This window comes from Furipterus horrens, unplaced genomic scaffold (genome assembly GCF_987537825.1).
Source record: "Furipterus horrens unplaced genomic scaffold, mFurHor1.1.pri manual_scaffold_4, whole genome shotgun sequence".
Taxonomy (NCBI): Eukaryota; Metazoa; Chordata; class Mammalia; order Chiroptera; family Furipteridae; genus Furipterus; species Furipterus horrens.
In genome coordinates, this window is record NW_028327174.1 from 191,992,251 (window position 1) to 192,008,145 (window position 15,895).

Here is a 15,895-nt window from a genome sequence, read left to right on the forward strand (position 1 = left end):
CAAAGAATCAATGGCTTTTAATTATGGCTGGCCGTGAATCCCTCCGGATTACCTGGTGCTGAAAATGAGAAGGAAGAAAGTACACATGCACAAGCCACAAAGACATGTACAGATGGGTGGATTTGTCTTAATGGGTAAAAACATTTCAAATGGATAAGTACAGGATATCTAGAGTAAATGTGTGCTTCTCCGGGGAGAAAGCATGGCACTAGTAATTTCTATGGACCATTCAGCTTGCTCTGCAAAATCTCAGCATCTCAGCCTCCCACCCACTCACTCAAAGTAGTTCTTTTCCTTGGGAATAAGGGCTATACGCTAAAGACCCTTTCCGCTTGCGCACATGCCTTGCATTCTTCTGCTTTTTAGTAAACAGGGAAAAATCTCTTTGCAAAAGCATTTCATCAAATGCTTCTTTTGTTTGAGGCCAAATAATCATCACAATACATTTCTATCCTGAATCTCTTGCTTTTATGCATTCCCAGGATTTTAAATGGGCTGATGGGCACAGGTTCATAAGGCATCCACAGCTCCATGGGAGCTGCATGACCTTTTAAGAGCAGAATCGCTGATGCATCATGTGCGCTCAGAGCTGGTTGGGGACTTAGAGTTCATGTAAACCAGTGGTTTTCAAATACAGCTCAACAGAGCTCAGCTTTTATCTCTGGTACACAGTAGCTCCAAGGTACGATTTTGTTTGATCAAAGGGGTTCTTGGCTACATATTTAAATAAATTCAAAAATTAAACACATAAACATGTCCTCTCATTTAGCAGATGAGGGAACTGAGGACTGGGGGGTAAAGCAGAACTGATAAGGTACTAAAGCTGCTGTGAGCACTGACTTTGGAACCAGGGATTCCATAACTGACTCTTTCATTTACTGTGTAACCCTGGGGAAGGCACTGGGTCTCCGTATCCTCCCTCCTCTATAATGTAGCAACATCATTACTTACTCTAATGCAGTTCTTGTAATAGATTTAAGGAATATAAAGTTGTTTTAAAACCCATAATGCTCTCTCTATATGTCTATTTATTTAACAGATATCTGAGCATGTATTTTAAGCTTTTCATGTACCAGACTGAACACAGTTTTCCTTCCAAACCTCACAGGGTGTTCTAGCTCTGGGAATGGTACCGACATCCATCAAAGTGTCTGACCAACGTCCCTGAAAGGGGTTCTTGGATCTCATCGCACCTTTCCTTTCTCAAGGTCTGCTACGTCTCCCTTGGAAACAGTTCAGCATCCCCGCATGTTTCCCCTTTTTAGTCCCTATGTCATCACCCTAACCTGCGTCACGGGCATCTCTCTCCTAGGTGCCTGGGGACAGCCTGGCCCTGGCTGGCCTACATGCACCCTCCCATCTTTGCAGCACAGACACACAGACTTCTGCTCTTCCTCAGGGGGCCTCCCCGACCGTCCTGACCACGTTAGCCTCCAGTTCTACGTGACTGGCTCACAGTAGCTTCTCGTTCTTCAGATATGATGAAAATGTCAATTATTGACATGGTTATGTGATTAATGCCTGGTTTTCCCATGAACTAGAAGCTGCAGGAGAGCCACGATCCAGCTTTGCACCTCGCCCACTTCATGGCCTTAGGTGACTTGACTTTCCCCCTCTGAGCCATGAAAAGCAGGAAATAGTTAAGTGACCTGAGTGGTGCTTTCTAGCTTTGGCAGTCTGTGAATTCTTTGGATGTCTATATGAACGTCTACATGTATATGTATCTATACATATACGTATTTACACATATGTGTGTGTTTGTTTATTTAGAGAGACTGACGGCCACACAGACTTGGGAATTAACACAAATACCTTTAACTCTCCATTCTCCAGAGGCCCCCTCCGTGCTGTGTGGCAATACTCTCTGTCTCCTGGGTCCGACAGAGACAATACATCACGGGACCACAAACCTGATTACACTATTCATTATTTCACTCAGTGGAGACTTATTAAGTGCCTACCCCATGAGAGCTACTAGACCTCGCTCTGGACTCTCCAAAGTGAAGGAGGCGGGGGGGCCAGGGGGGGGGGGTCAGTCCCTGTTCCCTCACAGCAGTGCAATCCCAGTCGGTTTCCTTTTCTAGACTCGGCTCAGGGCCATCCAGGCAGCAGGACCAAGTTAGGCTCCCTACCTGAATTCTCCAGGTCCTTGTAAGCTTCAGCCCAAGACTTGGCCATGTTGGCCAGCGTGTACTCCATGATCTGGATGTCGGTGATGGGGCAGTTGCATTGTGGGAACTCCTCCGCACACTGGCACCGGCACTGGCTGCTCTGGCACACGTACTCGCCCTCGCCATTGCACATGATGTAACTCAGGGCTGACTGGACGAACTTCTCTTGCAGATACTGAGGGAAGATGATCTGTAGACCTGTTTGAGAATAGCAAGAAGAGGAAACAGAGAGGTTTAAAAAGGTGTTTCATTAACAGCTTCATGAGGTGATGGGTGGGAATCAGAAGCTGCTAGCTTTCTCCCTGTGTATTGTAACCAGAACGTCTCAGAGCCTGCGTAGATCCGGACAGGGCATAATTCGTGAGGCCTCTAGTTGCCACACTTCTACTTAAATTTCTCAGGTCATGACCTTGGCTATCACGGAAATGCATGCTCTGTTCTGTTATATTAAGACTGAGGTCTGGTATACACCTTTTCCATTTTGGGAGAAAATCCATACTGAAAGCACAAGATTGCTGTTTATTTTTTCTTATTTCCTTCATTTTTTTCCTTTCCCTTCCTTCAAATATTTACGAACCCTATTTACGAAGCACAAGTCTTGAGCTAGGCACTAGGTCTACAGAGATAAAAAAAAAGACACGGTCTCAGCCCTTGGGGGGTTTGCAGTATAATCAGCAGGGACAGACACAGATACACATCATCATAATACAGTTTTATAGACCTGAAGCAGAGACGGCCACGTGAGGCAATGGGCAGCCAAAGACTGCAAATAACATTGCTTGGAGACAGGGAAACCTTTGTAGAAGAGATGGTATTTGGGCTGGTTGAAACGTGAGTAAGACATCATCATGTAAAAAGAACAGGAAGAATATTCTAAAGAGAGGAACAGCAAGAACAAAGACATAATGTATCTGCGAATGTAATGTACTTGGATGGGTGGGGTTGCTTGCTGTAGAAGAACAGGTATTAGAAAGGAGACGATGCCAGAGTGCAAAGAGCTTAATTACACGCTAAGGAATTCGAACTTCATTCTGTGGATAATGGGGTAAATTTCAAGTGTAAGAATGATATATTGAGTGATATAATTTCATAAGACCACCCTATCATAACAAATAAAATATCAGTGGAGAATGATATCAAAGAAAATTTTCTCTCTCTTCCTCTCTCTCTCTTTTCTTCTCTCTCTCTCTTGTATTTTTTTTTCTTTAAAAATGAAGAAGCTAGGTCTCACTGAGGGAACATGACTAGCCCATGGTTGGTTATAGGATAAGCCCTCTTGACCACATCTCATGATCTTTTCTCTATATTTGAACTTATCAAAGCCTTACGCATCAGAGCCAACGACAGAGAAGGGTTTATCTGAGCACCAGCCCTCCTCCTGTACCCTTGAAATATCAGCATAGCCTCTGGTGCCCAGATGGAAGGACAACTCTGGGTTAAATTAGTCCAATAACGTACTTTCACCTGGGACATGTCTCTCTATCTCATTTGGAGCTGCTTACAGTTTTAGCCACTAATGTATATGAGCCTAATGGTTTTACTATCCACTGTGTAAAAGACAACTGTTCTTTGGGTTAATTTTTTTTACCATTCATGCTTCAGGGACACCCCCTACCCTACTCATCGGTGATTTGCTGAATAAACCCAGCTTTTCTCTAAGTCTCTACTTCACAGTTGTGTTTCTAGATTTTTATCTTTCCCTCCCTCACCTTCAAATTATTTTTTAAAAACAAAACCCCATCATTTTGACTGTGGTCGTATGGTCTCTCAAAAAGACAATTGGAGAGAGGCATTGTGGGAATGAAGCTTGGACCTCCAGCATGCCGTAAGGTTGGGAACCACAAGAAGGTAATTAAAAGCTGGGCATCACTAGAGTCAAGCTCTTTTCTTACTACCAAGTATTCATCTCAACCAAGTATTCTACCTTTCTAAGACACCATTTTCTTTTCCATAACATGAAAATATTTTTAGTACCTACATCAGTAGATTGTTGGGAGGACTAATTGAAAGAATTTCTGCAAAATGTCTAGAACAGTTCCTGGCACATAGCAAGCAAACGTTAATTATTCCCTTTGCTGACGATGATGGTGATCATGCTACACCTCTGATTAAAGTTTTTTAAAGTTTCAACAGAACCCTACAGAATGAAGGACCATAGCTGTGGGTATTTAATCAGAAAAAGATAATACTCAGAAGGCAGTCTTTAGATATTTGGAGAGATTTTGCAAGAAGCAGGGTTTAGACTGCTGGGCCTGTTTGTACCCACAGTGGTGGGAGGGCTATTCAGGAAGGTGCATCCTATGTAAACATGCATGGAAGTTGTTCTAACAGCTAGGGCTGCACAGCTTGGGCAGTGGGTCCCTGCGAGCCTGGGTGAGGGTCACACAGATGAGCAAGAGTCCATATGAGTTTGAGTGACTGCTCAGAAGGGCTTACCATATGCAGGGATATAATACAAATACCAAAAGGTGGGAAAAACAAGTCAAATCGAGCAGAAAAGTTTCTTCTAAACTAAGTCTACGATTCCTTCCGAGTATGCATTATTGAGTCATTTTATCTGTATCACAATTTTCACTTCCAAAGCAAAAGTTATTTTTAGCTGATCCCTATCCCCTATAGGCATCTGAGTCTATGGATTGGGGTTAACTTTCTGTTGCTTAAAGGAATTCTATAGACTATATTCGCAGTCCTATTTTTCTAGCTTGCTCATCATTTTCTTTCTCCCTTTTGTAGGGGATAAAATATTCTATTCTTGGTCCCAGCCCAAAAGGAATTTAGGGAGAGCATTTTTAGAAAATTGCGTCAAATCATTTCTCTGTTTGGCAAGGATACAAAAGGCAATATTACCTACCCCACTTAATGCAACTGAAAACAGATGAAGTTTGGGGTTGGGGGGTGTGTGCGAGAAGCTGAAACGCGAAACTGGCTGCTCTTTAAAAATGGAAACTCAGAACACGTGAGCTGTCTCTGAGGCAGAATCTCCTGGGCACATTTGAAAGAGAATAATGAAGACATAGCAATTAAAAAGCACTTTTCTGGAAAATGTCATTACTGTTTTAAAGTTACATAACCATTTCTATGGCAGCGGAGGTTCACACGGCAGTCACGACCAGGGTCGACTCCTGGTGACCTGGGTCCAACAAAAAGGCCCATTGCTGACCTCCTAGATCGGTGCCTGAATCCTGCAGGCGTCAATGGGAGTCGTAAATAATTTGGAAGGGGATTTGGCCTTTGAAACCACTGCTTGAAAGATATACAGTTGCTGGCTGAGTTGGAATATTCTGTCCCCACAGTTCCCAAAGACACATACGCGTGTGTGCGTGCATGCACACACACACACACACACACACAGAAAACTGAAAAGAAAGAGAGAGAGAGAGAGAGAGAGAAGGTTACCATTATTGCCAAGCATATAAATTTTGCTTCACAAAACCCAGGAAGGCAATAGTTGAGAGTTTCATTTGAACACCAATTCACCCACGCTGAACATATGGAATATTTTCCCCTCGATCTCATTATATTTGGAGAAAAAAAATCTTGTTATACTTTAAAATGGAATGTTTCAGTGTTCCGCAGCGTGAGGGGGCAACGTAGGTGTGGGAACACCCGCGTCGCCTTCTCTTTGCCCGCTTTTTGCCCCGTTCGCCTCGGCCCTTCTCCCACCTCACGTTCAACACGCACATCTCGCTACGTTTTTTTTTGTATTTTCCGTGCCATCTGAGATACGATTTCTTCTTCTCTTTGGCACACAGTGGCATAGCTCTATTTTCTGGCCTGCGTCCTTCCTCTGATCGCCTACCATTCTCTCCTTTATTCAGAACACACCAGGCATCCTGTCCTTTTCCAGTCCCTCCGCGCGCCAGTCGTATCCTCCCTGCAGTCTCTGCGCTTGTCCTTCCCTGAGCCCACAGTTCCCTTTTCTCAAACTCTGCATGCTGCCTTGTCCTGCATTCCGACCTTTCCAGACCACCCCCATTAACGTGCCTCTTTCTATTTTCTTCATAGGATTTGTTGCGCACTGAAATAATCTTACTAATTTGTTTATCTTTCCATCTCCCCCATTGGAGGGTGAGCTTAGGCGGCAGGGCCTTGCCTGTCCACTACAGGCCTGAGTGTGAACTAAGGCCAAGCCCAGTGTAAGCTCCATGAAGTCATTTGTTGAATGAAAAAACAACCAACCAAACAAACACACAACGAACAAAAACACCTTATCCTATTTTTTATCCGAACAGAAAAACATGTTGCCTCATTAGATTTAGAAGATGTTAGAATTGAAAAGTTAGGTGATCTGCCCAAAGCTCCACAGCTAGAGAAACAGACTAGGGATCCAAATCCAGGAATTCCAGCGGGGTTCTGAAACGCTGGAGAGTCCTTCCCCCTCCCCAGTGGGCAAGTGTGAGAACTGAGACAAAGTCCTGGCTTAGGGGTCCTACAGTTGCTAAACTCAGGTTTCCTGCCTGTGAAGGTAGAATCCCGATAACTACCTTCCAGGGCTGTTATGAGGAGAAATTGAGGCCGAGAAAAGGCATAAACACCATGTAAACAAGAAGCTGGTAGTCATGGACTGATGTGTGTGCATCCTTCCACATTCATCACGTTGAAACCCTAACCCCTAATGCGATAGTATTAGGAGGTGGGGCCCCTGGGAGGTGATTAGTTCATGAGGGTGGGCCTCCCTGATAAAATTAGTGTCTATAGGAAGAGACAAGAACACTCTCTCCCTCCCTCTCTTCTTCCCTTCTTCCTTTTTTCTTTCTTTCCTGTCTTCCTTCCTCTTTCCATCTTTCCTTTTTTTCTTCTCTCTTCTCTTCTTTTCCACACATTGCTCAAGCCCTGCTATGTGCCTGGCACCCCTGCCATGGATAACAGGGTGAATAAGGCAGGCAACTCCCTGCCTTTGCAGACGTCAAGGTAGCTGCGGGAACAAGAGGAAGGACACCTAACCTAGAACAGTCAAAGAGGCCTTTGGGCTGAGACCTTATGGATTCACAGGAGTTAGGGGATGAAAGATACCCAAGAAGAGCAGGCTAGAAAATGAAAACACCGTGGACAAAGGTCTCAGGTGGCAGAACTTCCAATTAAAAGCTGACTTAACGACCACTTTTCTTTCTGTTTAAGGTTCATCTATTTTTTTTTTTTTTTTTTCTGTTTGTTTGTTTGCTTGCTTGCTTCCCAGTTCCCTGGAGAAGAGAAGAAAGAGTTCTGGTGCGTCAGAGAAGATCACAACTCTGAAGGGTAAAATGACGCAGAGCAGAGATCTGTCAGTGCATTAGAGGAACAGCAACAAAAGTCAAGGATCCTTGTTCTTTACAGGCAGGGGAGTATACCTGAGATGAAGGGGTTTGGGGGAGGGCTCACTGTGTGGTTGAGTTTCAACCACTGGGGGGCACTAAAGTAACAAGAACTTTCAGGGAAACCCTACATTGGATCCCTGGAGACCTTCAATAACATTGTCAATACTATTACTGTCTAAAGCAAGCACCTGGTTTAGGTGACTGTGCTCAGTGAGGCTGGGAAATATTTAATGCTCAGAAAAGAAGACCCAATCAACAAAAGCTAAAGGTGCCCCTAAGATTTGGAGATTATAGTCCAACCTTCCTCTCTGACCATGATCCTGCTCTTTTGCTGGTAAGGAACTCTTAGCCTCTTCTTCCTTCCTTCAACAAGGTACATGGGGAATTGGTGAAGCACATGCTTCCTACCTTCTAAGGACACAGAGGAGCTACTTGGAGATTCAAAACTGAGGCACAAAATTTAAAAATAATAGACAAAAAGTTAATCGATAATTCACACATTAAAAGTAGCATCGTGTCTGGTACATAAGAGCAGACTATGTTTGATGAATATATTTCAGATATTGAATGTCAGTGATCAATTATGAAGATGAAAGAAAATAAGCCTGGAGACAAACATTATGGAAGGTTTTGTGATATTTGTGCGATGTGGGCAGAGTCTTGCAACATGAGCATGGCCTTAAATAGATCAAGGGCAGCCACCGTGTTCGACGCAGAGGGTCTACTGTGAGTCAGGTTTAGTGTGTGAATGAATACATTGGATCAATCAAAGTCTTATTCAAAGCAAAGACCGTGTATTTCCCTGGGTTTATTTTCCTCAGCTTTGTTTTACTTTAGTTTATATACTAATTGCTTAACATCGTACTATTTTAATGGACTCGCTCTTTTTTGACCTATTTCATCAGATATTAAATGTATGATCTCATACAGTGCTAAGAGGAAGGGGGGAAATACAGCTTAGGTTCTATTTCGGTTGAATAGAATTTGTTCTATCATATTCTTGCATCAGAATGTGACCCCCCTGTAGATACCTCTGAGCCCTGTAGGAGTCCCGGCTATTGTCTTGTACCTGCTAAGTTCTGCTTGTCAAATTCTGTCTATTTCTGAAAAGCACGAGGTAGGGAGAACAACAAGGACTGCACCTTTTGCTAGAAGTCATCCTGATCCCCTTCTTTGTGAAAGCCCAGGGCTTTCAGAGTGGCAGATAGAGGACTTTATGGCTCCAACAGCCATTCTGAACTCCAGCGTAATGAAGGCATGCAGGTCAATTACCCATCTGTTTGTGTTGCTATTGCTGTGAATTACGGTATCCATTGCTGACAGCTCATCGGAGTGGAATGAAAATAAGACGATAATTCACCAGGTGAAACTGTGCAGAAAGGGCAAAAAGGCTATGATCTCATTCAGAAGTTCAGCCCTGTCTCTGAGATGGGTCATTTGCTCTCTGGGAAATAAGGAAAGGCTGCTACCTGGGGGAAAGAGTGAGTGGGTTCTGGCTCCCCACTTCTAGAGAGAGTGACCTTTTCTGTTCCAAGGTATCATCTATTCTGTGGGATCTTAAGGAGTAGACTTGGATGAAAGGTCCATTTTAACTATCAGAAGTTCTGAGATTCAATGAAAAGGTTGCTTTCCTAGGTAGGGAACTCCTTCCTCAGCAGAATTTCAATGTTGATACAATAAAAATGCTTTAAAAAACCCAAGGTCCGAGTGGAGTGTGGTAGATGGGATTGTCATTAACTCACATTCAGCAGCCCTCCCTGCAACGTGCTCCCTTTGAAAACATTACACACCTCTGCCCTTGAACTCAGGTGGGTTCACATAACATGTTTTGGCCAATAAAATGGGAGTGGAAGTGATGTGTACAACTTCCAAAACTACACTATAAGAACCAACATGTGGGTTCATCAGCTTGTGTGTCCCCACCCCCATAGGAACAGTAACGTTCTATACTGAGGCCACCCGACGAGCGGAGTCACCACGGACTGTGCCCACATTGTAGCATCAGAAGAAGCGAGCATTTCTGTTTGCCAACCACTGAGACTGAGGGACTCTTTGTTAGCGCAGCATAACCTGGTCTGCACTGACAGACACAGGGGTGGGAAAACTATGACCTAGGTGCCAACTTATCCCACCACCTATTTTGGTAAATTAATTGTATTGAAGCACAGCCACAGAGATTTAACTATTGCTTATAGCTGCTTTCACATTATAATGAAAGCGTTGAGTACTTGCAACGGAGATTGAATGAGGCCCACAAATCCTAACACCACCTAGCTCTTTTCTGAAAAAGTCTGCCAGCCCCTGAACTAACTGCTCATTAAGATTCTCTCAACCTTGATTTTCTAAGTGTCTACTCTGTGCTGTCGTTCATTCATTTACCAGGCAAAGATCAATTAGTGGTCTGCATACACTAGACACTCTTCTAGGCTCTGGAGCAAAGACCAGGAACTAGAAACAGCATTCTTGCTCTCATGGAACTTACCTTTCAGTGAGGGGGATACCCAATAAATGAATACATAAAAATAGGAGAGGATTTATACTGACAAAGGTATTAGGGGCAAGGAGACTCCTAAATGACAATTTTAAGGTAAAAAAAAGAGAAAATGGCCTAAACTATTAAATCACCAAGAATAAAGAAGTAAACATACTTTTAAAATTAAATTTTATAGAATTTCACCATGAAGGATACCTTCAAGCTTTAAGAAGAGGTTGATTCTAGTTACATAAAAGCTTCATCATAGAATTCATGATCAAAACCAAATCTGACTCCCCTAAGACTCTGTTACCCGATCCCTAGGTCAGCAGCTGTCTCCGAGTTCTTTCCTAACCTGTCCTCCTTTTCTTGCTACATCCTGCAACACCACTGCCTCTGTCCACCGCGGGCCAGGGTCCCTCCTGCTCACATTTCGGCCCAGCTGTTATTAACTGCATGACCTTGGAAAGTCAAGGCTAAGAGGCTTAACTATTCTGATTCTCCGTTTCCTCATTAAAGCTTCTGTGGCAGGGTTGGTGTAAAAATTAAATGAACAAGTTTATATTTTGATTGTGGTGTTTCTTGATTTTATGATTGAATATGTTTGTCAAATCACAGAACCCATTCACCTCAAAAGGGTCAATTTTTTGGATGTAAATCATACCTCATGAATTGGAAAGCAAAATCAATTATATAACACATGTTAGCATATTAGTACATGACAATTGTTCAACTAATATCACTTCCTGTCCTCGTCTGTTTTCGGTTGCTCTTACTGGAGGCCTTTGGCAACCTCAGGCAACTCCCTGTTGGCATCCAAGAGCACCCTGCACATATCTCAGATTCTAATACAGCACTGATCCCATCATGCTATGTGGGTCTATGTTCATGTTCCTCCTGGTCTGGGAGCCCCTTGAGTGGAAAAGGCAGTGCCCTGTTCCTCTCCATTTCCCAGTCACCTAGCACATACATGGGCACCAGCAAATGAGTCTGAGTGAAGGTGAAAGCAGAGAGGAGTGTGGTTCCCTGTCCTGCGCCCTGAATGCCGCCCCTCTCTCGCGCCATCCCCCCCGTCATGAGCAGGACCTGACATCTTTCCCAACATCACAGCTAGAAACCTGAAGCTATATCAAATTCAGCACCACAGGGAAAGAGAATGTTGATCAGAAAGGACCTGATCACAAATTTCAGCATGTAGTCGTTTCGGATCCATAGCTATAAATCATGATTCTGGAGGACTACAGCTGTTTTTTTTTTTTTTTTTTTTTTTTAATATTTCTCTGCATTCTTTTCAAGATACCAAGCACAGTGCCAGATCATAGCAGTTGGGCAGAAATAAAACTGCTCAGTTCAACAACTATTTGGAAAGTCCTTTTTCCCTCATCACTTTATTAAGTCAGGTGTTCTTCTAGATGCTACAGATATGGAAAATGAATAAGATGTGATTTCTAAACTCAGGAGTCAAGGAGATAGGAATGAACTCAAATAGCACGTATAGTCCACCATTAGCCAAGCTGTATGCCACAGAACCATAAATCTACAAATGTACCCAGAATCAAATACAGTCAGGAAACTCCGTGTATTTAATCCACCTCTTGAGACTTGTAATCCACGTTAGCACCATTTAGGCACTGAGAAGCCCCGCAGTAAGTGAGTGTGGCTTAGGCCATGTAATCCAGTGCTTCAGAAGTACCTAGCTTTTGTGAAGTTACTGTGAGGAAATAAACAACCTCAGAATCTCAGTGGCTTATACCCATAAAAGTTTACTTATTGTTCATGTTTCATGCTGGCTGGGCTTTCCCTCTTCCCCAGAAATCTTCTCCTCTTAGAATCTTGGCTGAAAGAGCAGTCTTTCTCAGGTATAAGCCATTCATATAAGAGAGAAAAGAACAAAAGCCAAGGCATGCACTGTGTCCTCTCACATCCCATTGGCCAAAGCAAATCATATGGCCAAGTCCAATGTCAACTAGAAGAGAAGTGTACATCTCCCGCGGGACAGCACCGCAACCACACAGAGATGCATTGGCAGTCCCGAGGGGAGGTGAACAGTACAGGTGTGTAATCTACCACAACACAAGCTTGTTTTTGTGCCAAACTTTTTTTTAATTGAATTATCATATTATTCAACAATTTCACTCTTAAGGTATAGACCCAAAACACTTGCAGACAGGTAGGCACACAAAAATATGAACACAAATGATCATAAGAGCAATAATCACCATAGTTAAAAGGTGGAAGCAACCTCAATGTCCATCACCCCACGACTGGTAAACAAAATGTGGTACAACCACAAAATGAAATTTGAGTCAGCCGTGAAAGAATGATGTACCGATACATGTTACTATATGGATGAACCTTGAAAACATTTTGTTAAAGAAGCCAGACACAATAAAAACACATATTGTATTATTTCATTTGTAAGAAATGCCCAGAATAAGCAAATCCATAGAGACAGAAAGCAGAGTAGTACTTGCCAGAGGCTGAATAGAGGGAGGAATAAGGGATGATTGCTTAATAGACACAGAACTTCCATTTGGGGTGGCGATAAAGGGCTGGAATTAAATAGTGATGAGAGTTGCACGCTGGGAATATGCTTAATGCCACCGAACTGCGCATTTTACAATGGTTAAATAAACTCCATGTTATGTATATTTTACCACAATAGACACTAAAAAGATTCCAAACAAATTGATTTGACAGTTCAAATAAATTTAAATCAGTACCTATTTATTGAGTATCTACTAAGAGCAAAACACAGAACGAGGAAGAAGTGGATGATGAACAAATAAAAAGGGATACGGTTTCTCCCCTCAGGGCTCTTAATTGCAATTTAGTAGCAAATATGTACAATTGTGCACATAAGACAAGGTAGAATACATCTAGAATATAATAAAGGCACCTCAAAACTGCTGTTTGCAGTGCCAAAGGAGAGCTTCATTCTGACTGAGATGATGTGGGAGAGTTGGGAATAAGGACCGACCAAATAATCTTAAAAAATAAACTGGTACCATATCTATCAGAGTCAATGAATTAATTTCCATGAGTGATTTATTTCAGTTCTCGCCACCTTGATGCCTGGTTTCTGCACAATCAATGAGCTCAACAAAGAACTGAATGGGACACGGTAGTTAAACGCTATCCTATCACCTCCTTGACCATTTACCACGCAGGATCTCCCTGCTGCACACTCAGCAAAGAGCTGATTGAAAGGTATGACCCCAAATGACCACACACCAAGCGGCAAGTCCTCTGATATCCCTTCTTGCAACGTCAGCCTATACTCCGCCAGAATTTCCGCCTCTTTGTGCAAGTCTGTCTCGCATCACCATTTGATTCCAGATTTCCCCAGGTTAGAGTCAACACTTCCTATGGCCCGCGCCCCCAGAATGCTGCAAGGCCTAAGCAACTGTCTGCTATAAAGGCATTCGATCTGTCCTGGCTCTGGGTCCTTCAGGGAGTATGAGAATAACTATTGGAATGGCATGCCTACCCACATACACCAGTTGGTAAGTCATTTTAGGAAAAGGTCAGACTTTCTAAAGTAACTACCAGAACTTATAACCACTGTCTCTAATAAAAGCTACGATTATGATTTATAAGCTCCAGGTTGGTAAACAATATAGTGTACAGTTTAAGAGCACTGGCATTGTGTGCACCTAGGTTCAAATTCTTGCTCTGCCACCTATAAAATATTTCAGTTCTAGGGGCCTCAATTTTCAACTCTGGAAAATGGATCTCTGTTGAAGTGTGCATGAGATAGTGATATTAAAAAATGAGCTCTGTACCTGGTACATGAGAATTATCCAGTACATAGTAGCTATGATTATTATTTTATATCAGTCCCCTTGGTTTTTTAGGTCAGGTGCTTTCTATGTGTTGTCCTATTAGATGCATAATACTGGCTTCAAGGCAAAGGTGTTTTTATTCCTGTTTTGCAGATTACAAGTCCCAAAGAAGTTCAGAGCCTTAACCAGTCTAAACTGTTACCGCTATCCAATGTGCTCTCCTGATCCTCCCCACTCTATTTGTTTTCTACTTGAGTCTTTCATTGATATTTCAATCCACTCTTCAAGAGGAACTCCACTTGTCCTTCTGACAACGCAGAGAACAGAGCGCTCCTTGGCTCATAAAGGAAAACCAATATTTGGATGCCAGCAGCTGGGTGGAAGCCAGCAACCCCGTTGGCATGAAGGTGCTGCTCTTTTATCCAACAGGCCTCACAGACAGAATCATGGGAAGGCAAAAACGAGGATTCCTATCAGTGCCTCCCAGGCCCCTGCTAATGGGGAAGGAAGGACCTTTGTCATAAGCTATTGACTGTGACCCTGGGCTGATTCTAATGAGGACTCATCCCAAGGTGCATTGGCCACCATCACTCAGTGGTCCACCCTGGGATCACAAGGCCACAGGAGGTGGCAGGGGTGTGGGAGAGGAGGGGGCTTACGGAAAGAAGACCCAATCATGTCCTATCCCCTCTTCCTCTACTACCACAGTTGGGCAGGGACTTATTACCATAATACCCACATCTAGAATCCGTTTTGCTGACTCAGAGCTCCTCCAGAGAAGTGAAGTAGCCTTAGGAGCCCAGGTGACTAAGAACCAAAAGCTGGAGGACCCTGGGAAAGAGATTTTACCTTTCTGAGCCTAAGTTACATCATCTGTGTCGTGGGAAATATAATCCCTATCTCTTCACTGGTGGGAGGGACAAAATTAGCTAGTGGCTATCAGCCCACGTCTAAGAAAAAGAAGCAGCTCATAAAAGTATTCTTTCTGAACACTTTTCCCTGGGCCTCCTTCTCCTGCTCCTCCCCCCCTTCTTCTCCTCCATCCCTTTTCCTTCCTTCCCTCCCTCCCGTCCTTCCTATCCTTCCTATCTCTTCCCCTTCCCTCCTCCTCCTAGTCTTCCTCCTTTAGTATCACTTTAGTGCCAATCATGCACAAAACTTCAGCAAATATGTACTGAATCCCTATGTCAATGGCACCGTGCTGAATATGACGAAATAGAAAGTTGGCGAGGCACAACCCTCTCTTAAAAAGAAGAGGTAAAACCAAAACACAAATGAATGTGTTGCAAGGTGAGTAGAAAAAAAGAATTCATACCATAAAAGAAGTCTTAAAAGAGGTTTTTCAGAAGAGGTGGCAGTTGGGGGATTAAGGGACATGCCCTTGTCTGGAAGATGTAACAGCCAATTCCGTAGGAGAGGCACATGTACTTTGAAGATTGCTATCCATGCAAGGTAGCTTAGTGGCTAGCACACAGTAGGCCTTCAGGAAATGGTTGTTAGGCTGAACTGGATCCAGTGTGATGTGGAGTAAGAAGTGTAAGAGCTCTGAGAGGGCAGAGCTCACTGTGTTCTGGGCATTTCATTCATTTATTTACTCCTTCATTCATAACTAAATTTAATAAAAAATACTCTGAGCACTGTTTGCGTACCAGGTTCTATATGTTTTTCCAGAGATAGAGAAGGTCCCAGTTCATACTTCAATTGGTAATGAATGAGAGTGTGTGTGTGTGTGTGTGTGTGTGTGTGTGTGTGCATGTGTGTGTGAGAAAAGTCCTAGAGAAGAAGATGGGCAGGATGCCTAATAACCCGGGCAGAGAAGGTAAGAGAAGCTTTCTTGGGAGAAGTGAAAGTCCAGAAATTTAAGAGATGATGTGCAAAGGTGCAAAGTAATAAAAAATAAAAATTTAAAAAGATGCCTGTAGTGGAATGTAAGGAATTCCATAGACCTGGAGTAAAGATATGGGCTGGGCTGCAGAAGAAGACAAAATAAGAAGGTAGGCAAGGGTTTGATTATGTTGCCTGGTGCCAAGTTAAGAAGTCTAACCTTTACACCAAAATCTCTACAGAGGAAGTGAAGGGTTTTAAGCAGAAAAGTGACAGCATTGGATTTGATTTTAAGAAGATCACACTCGTGTCTGTGATGAGGATAGAGAGCCAAAGGGATGAGAATCA

The 15,895-nt window shown here is 43.1% G+C and overlaps 1 protein-coding gene across 1 annotated transcript in view; it reads right to left on the reverse strand.

Moving 5' to 3' along the window:
* Positions 1-15,895, reverse strand: part of BRINP1 (BMP/retinoic acid inducible neural specific 1) — a 161,325-nt gene that overhangs the window by 29,037 nt on the left and 116,393 nt on the right. Inside the window, exon 6 of the mRNA XM_090274638.1 lies at positions 2,133-2,369. Within this exon, the coding sequence (XP_090130764.1) occupies positions 2,133-2,369 (237 nt within the window). The remainder of the gene's footprint in view (positions 1-2,132; positions 2,370-15,895) is intronic.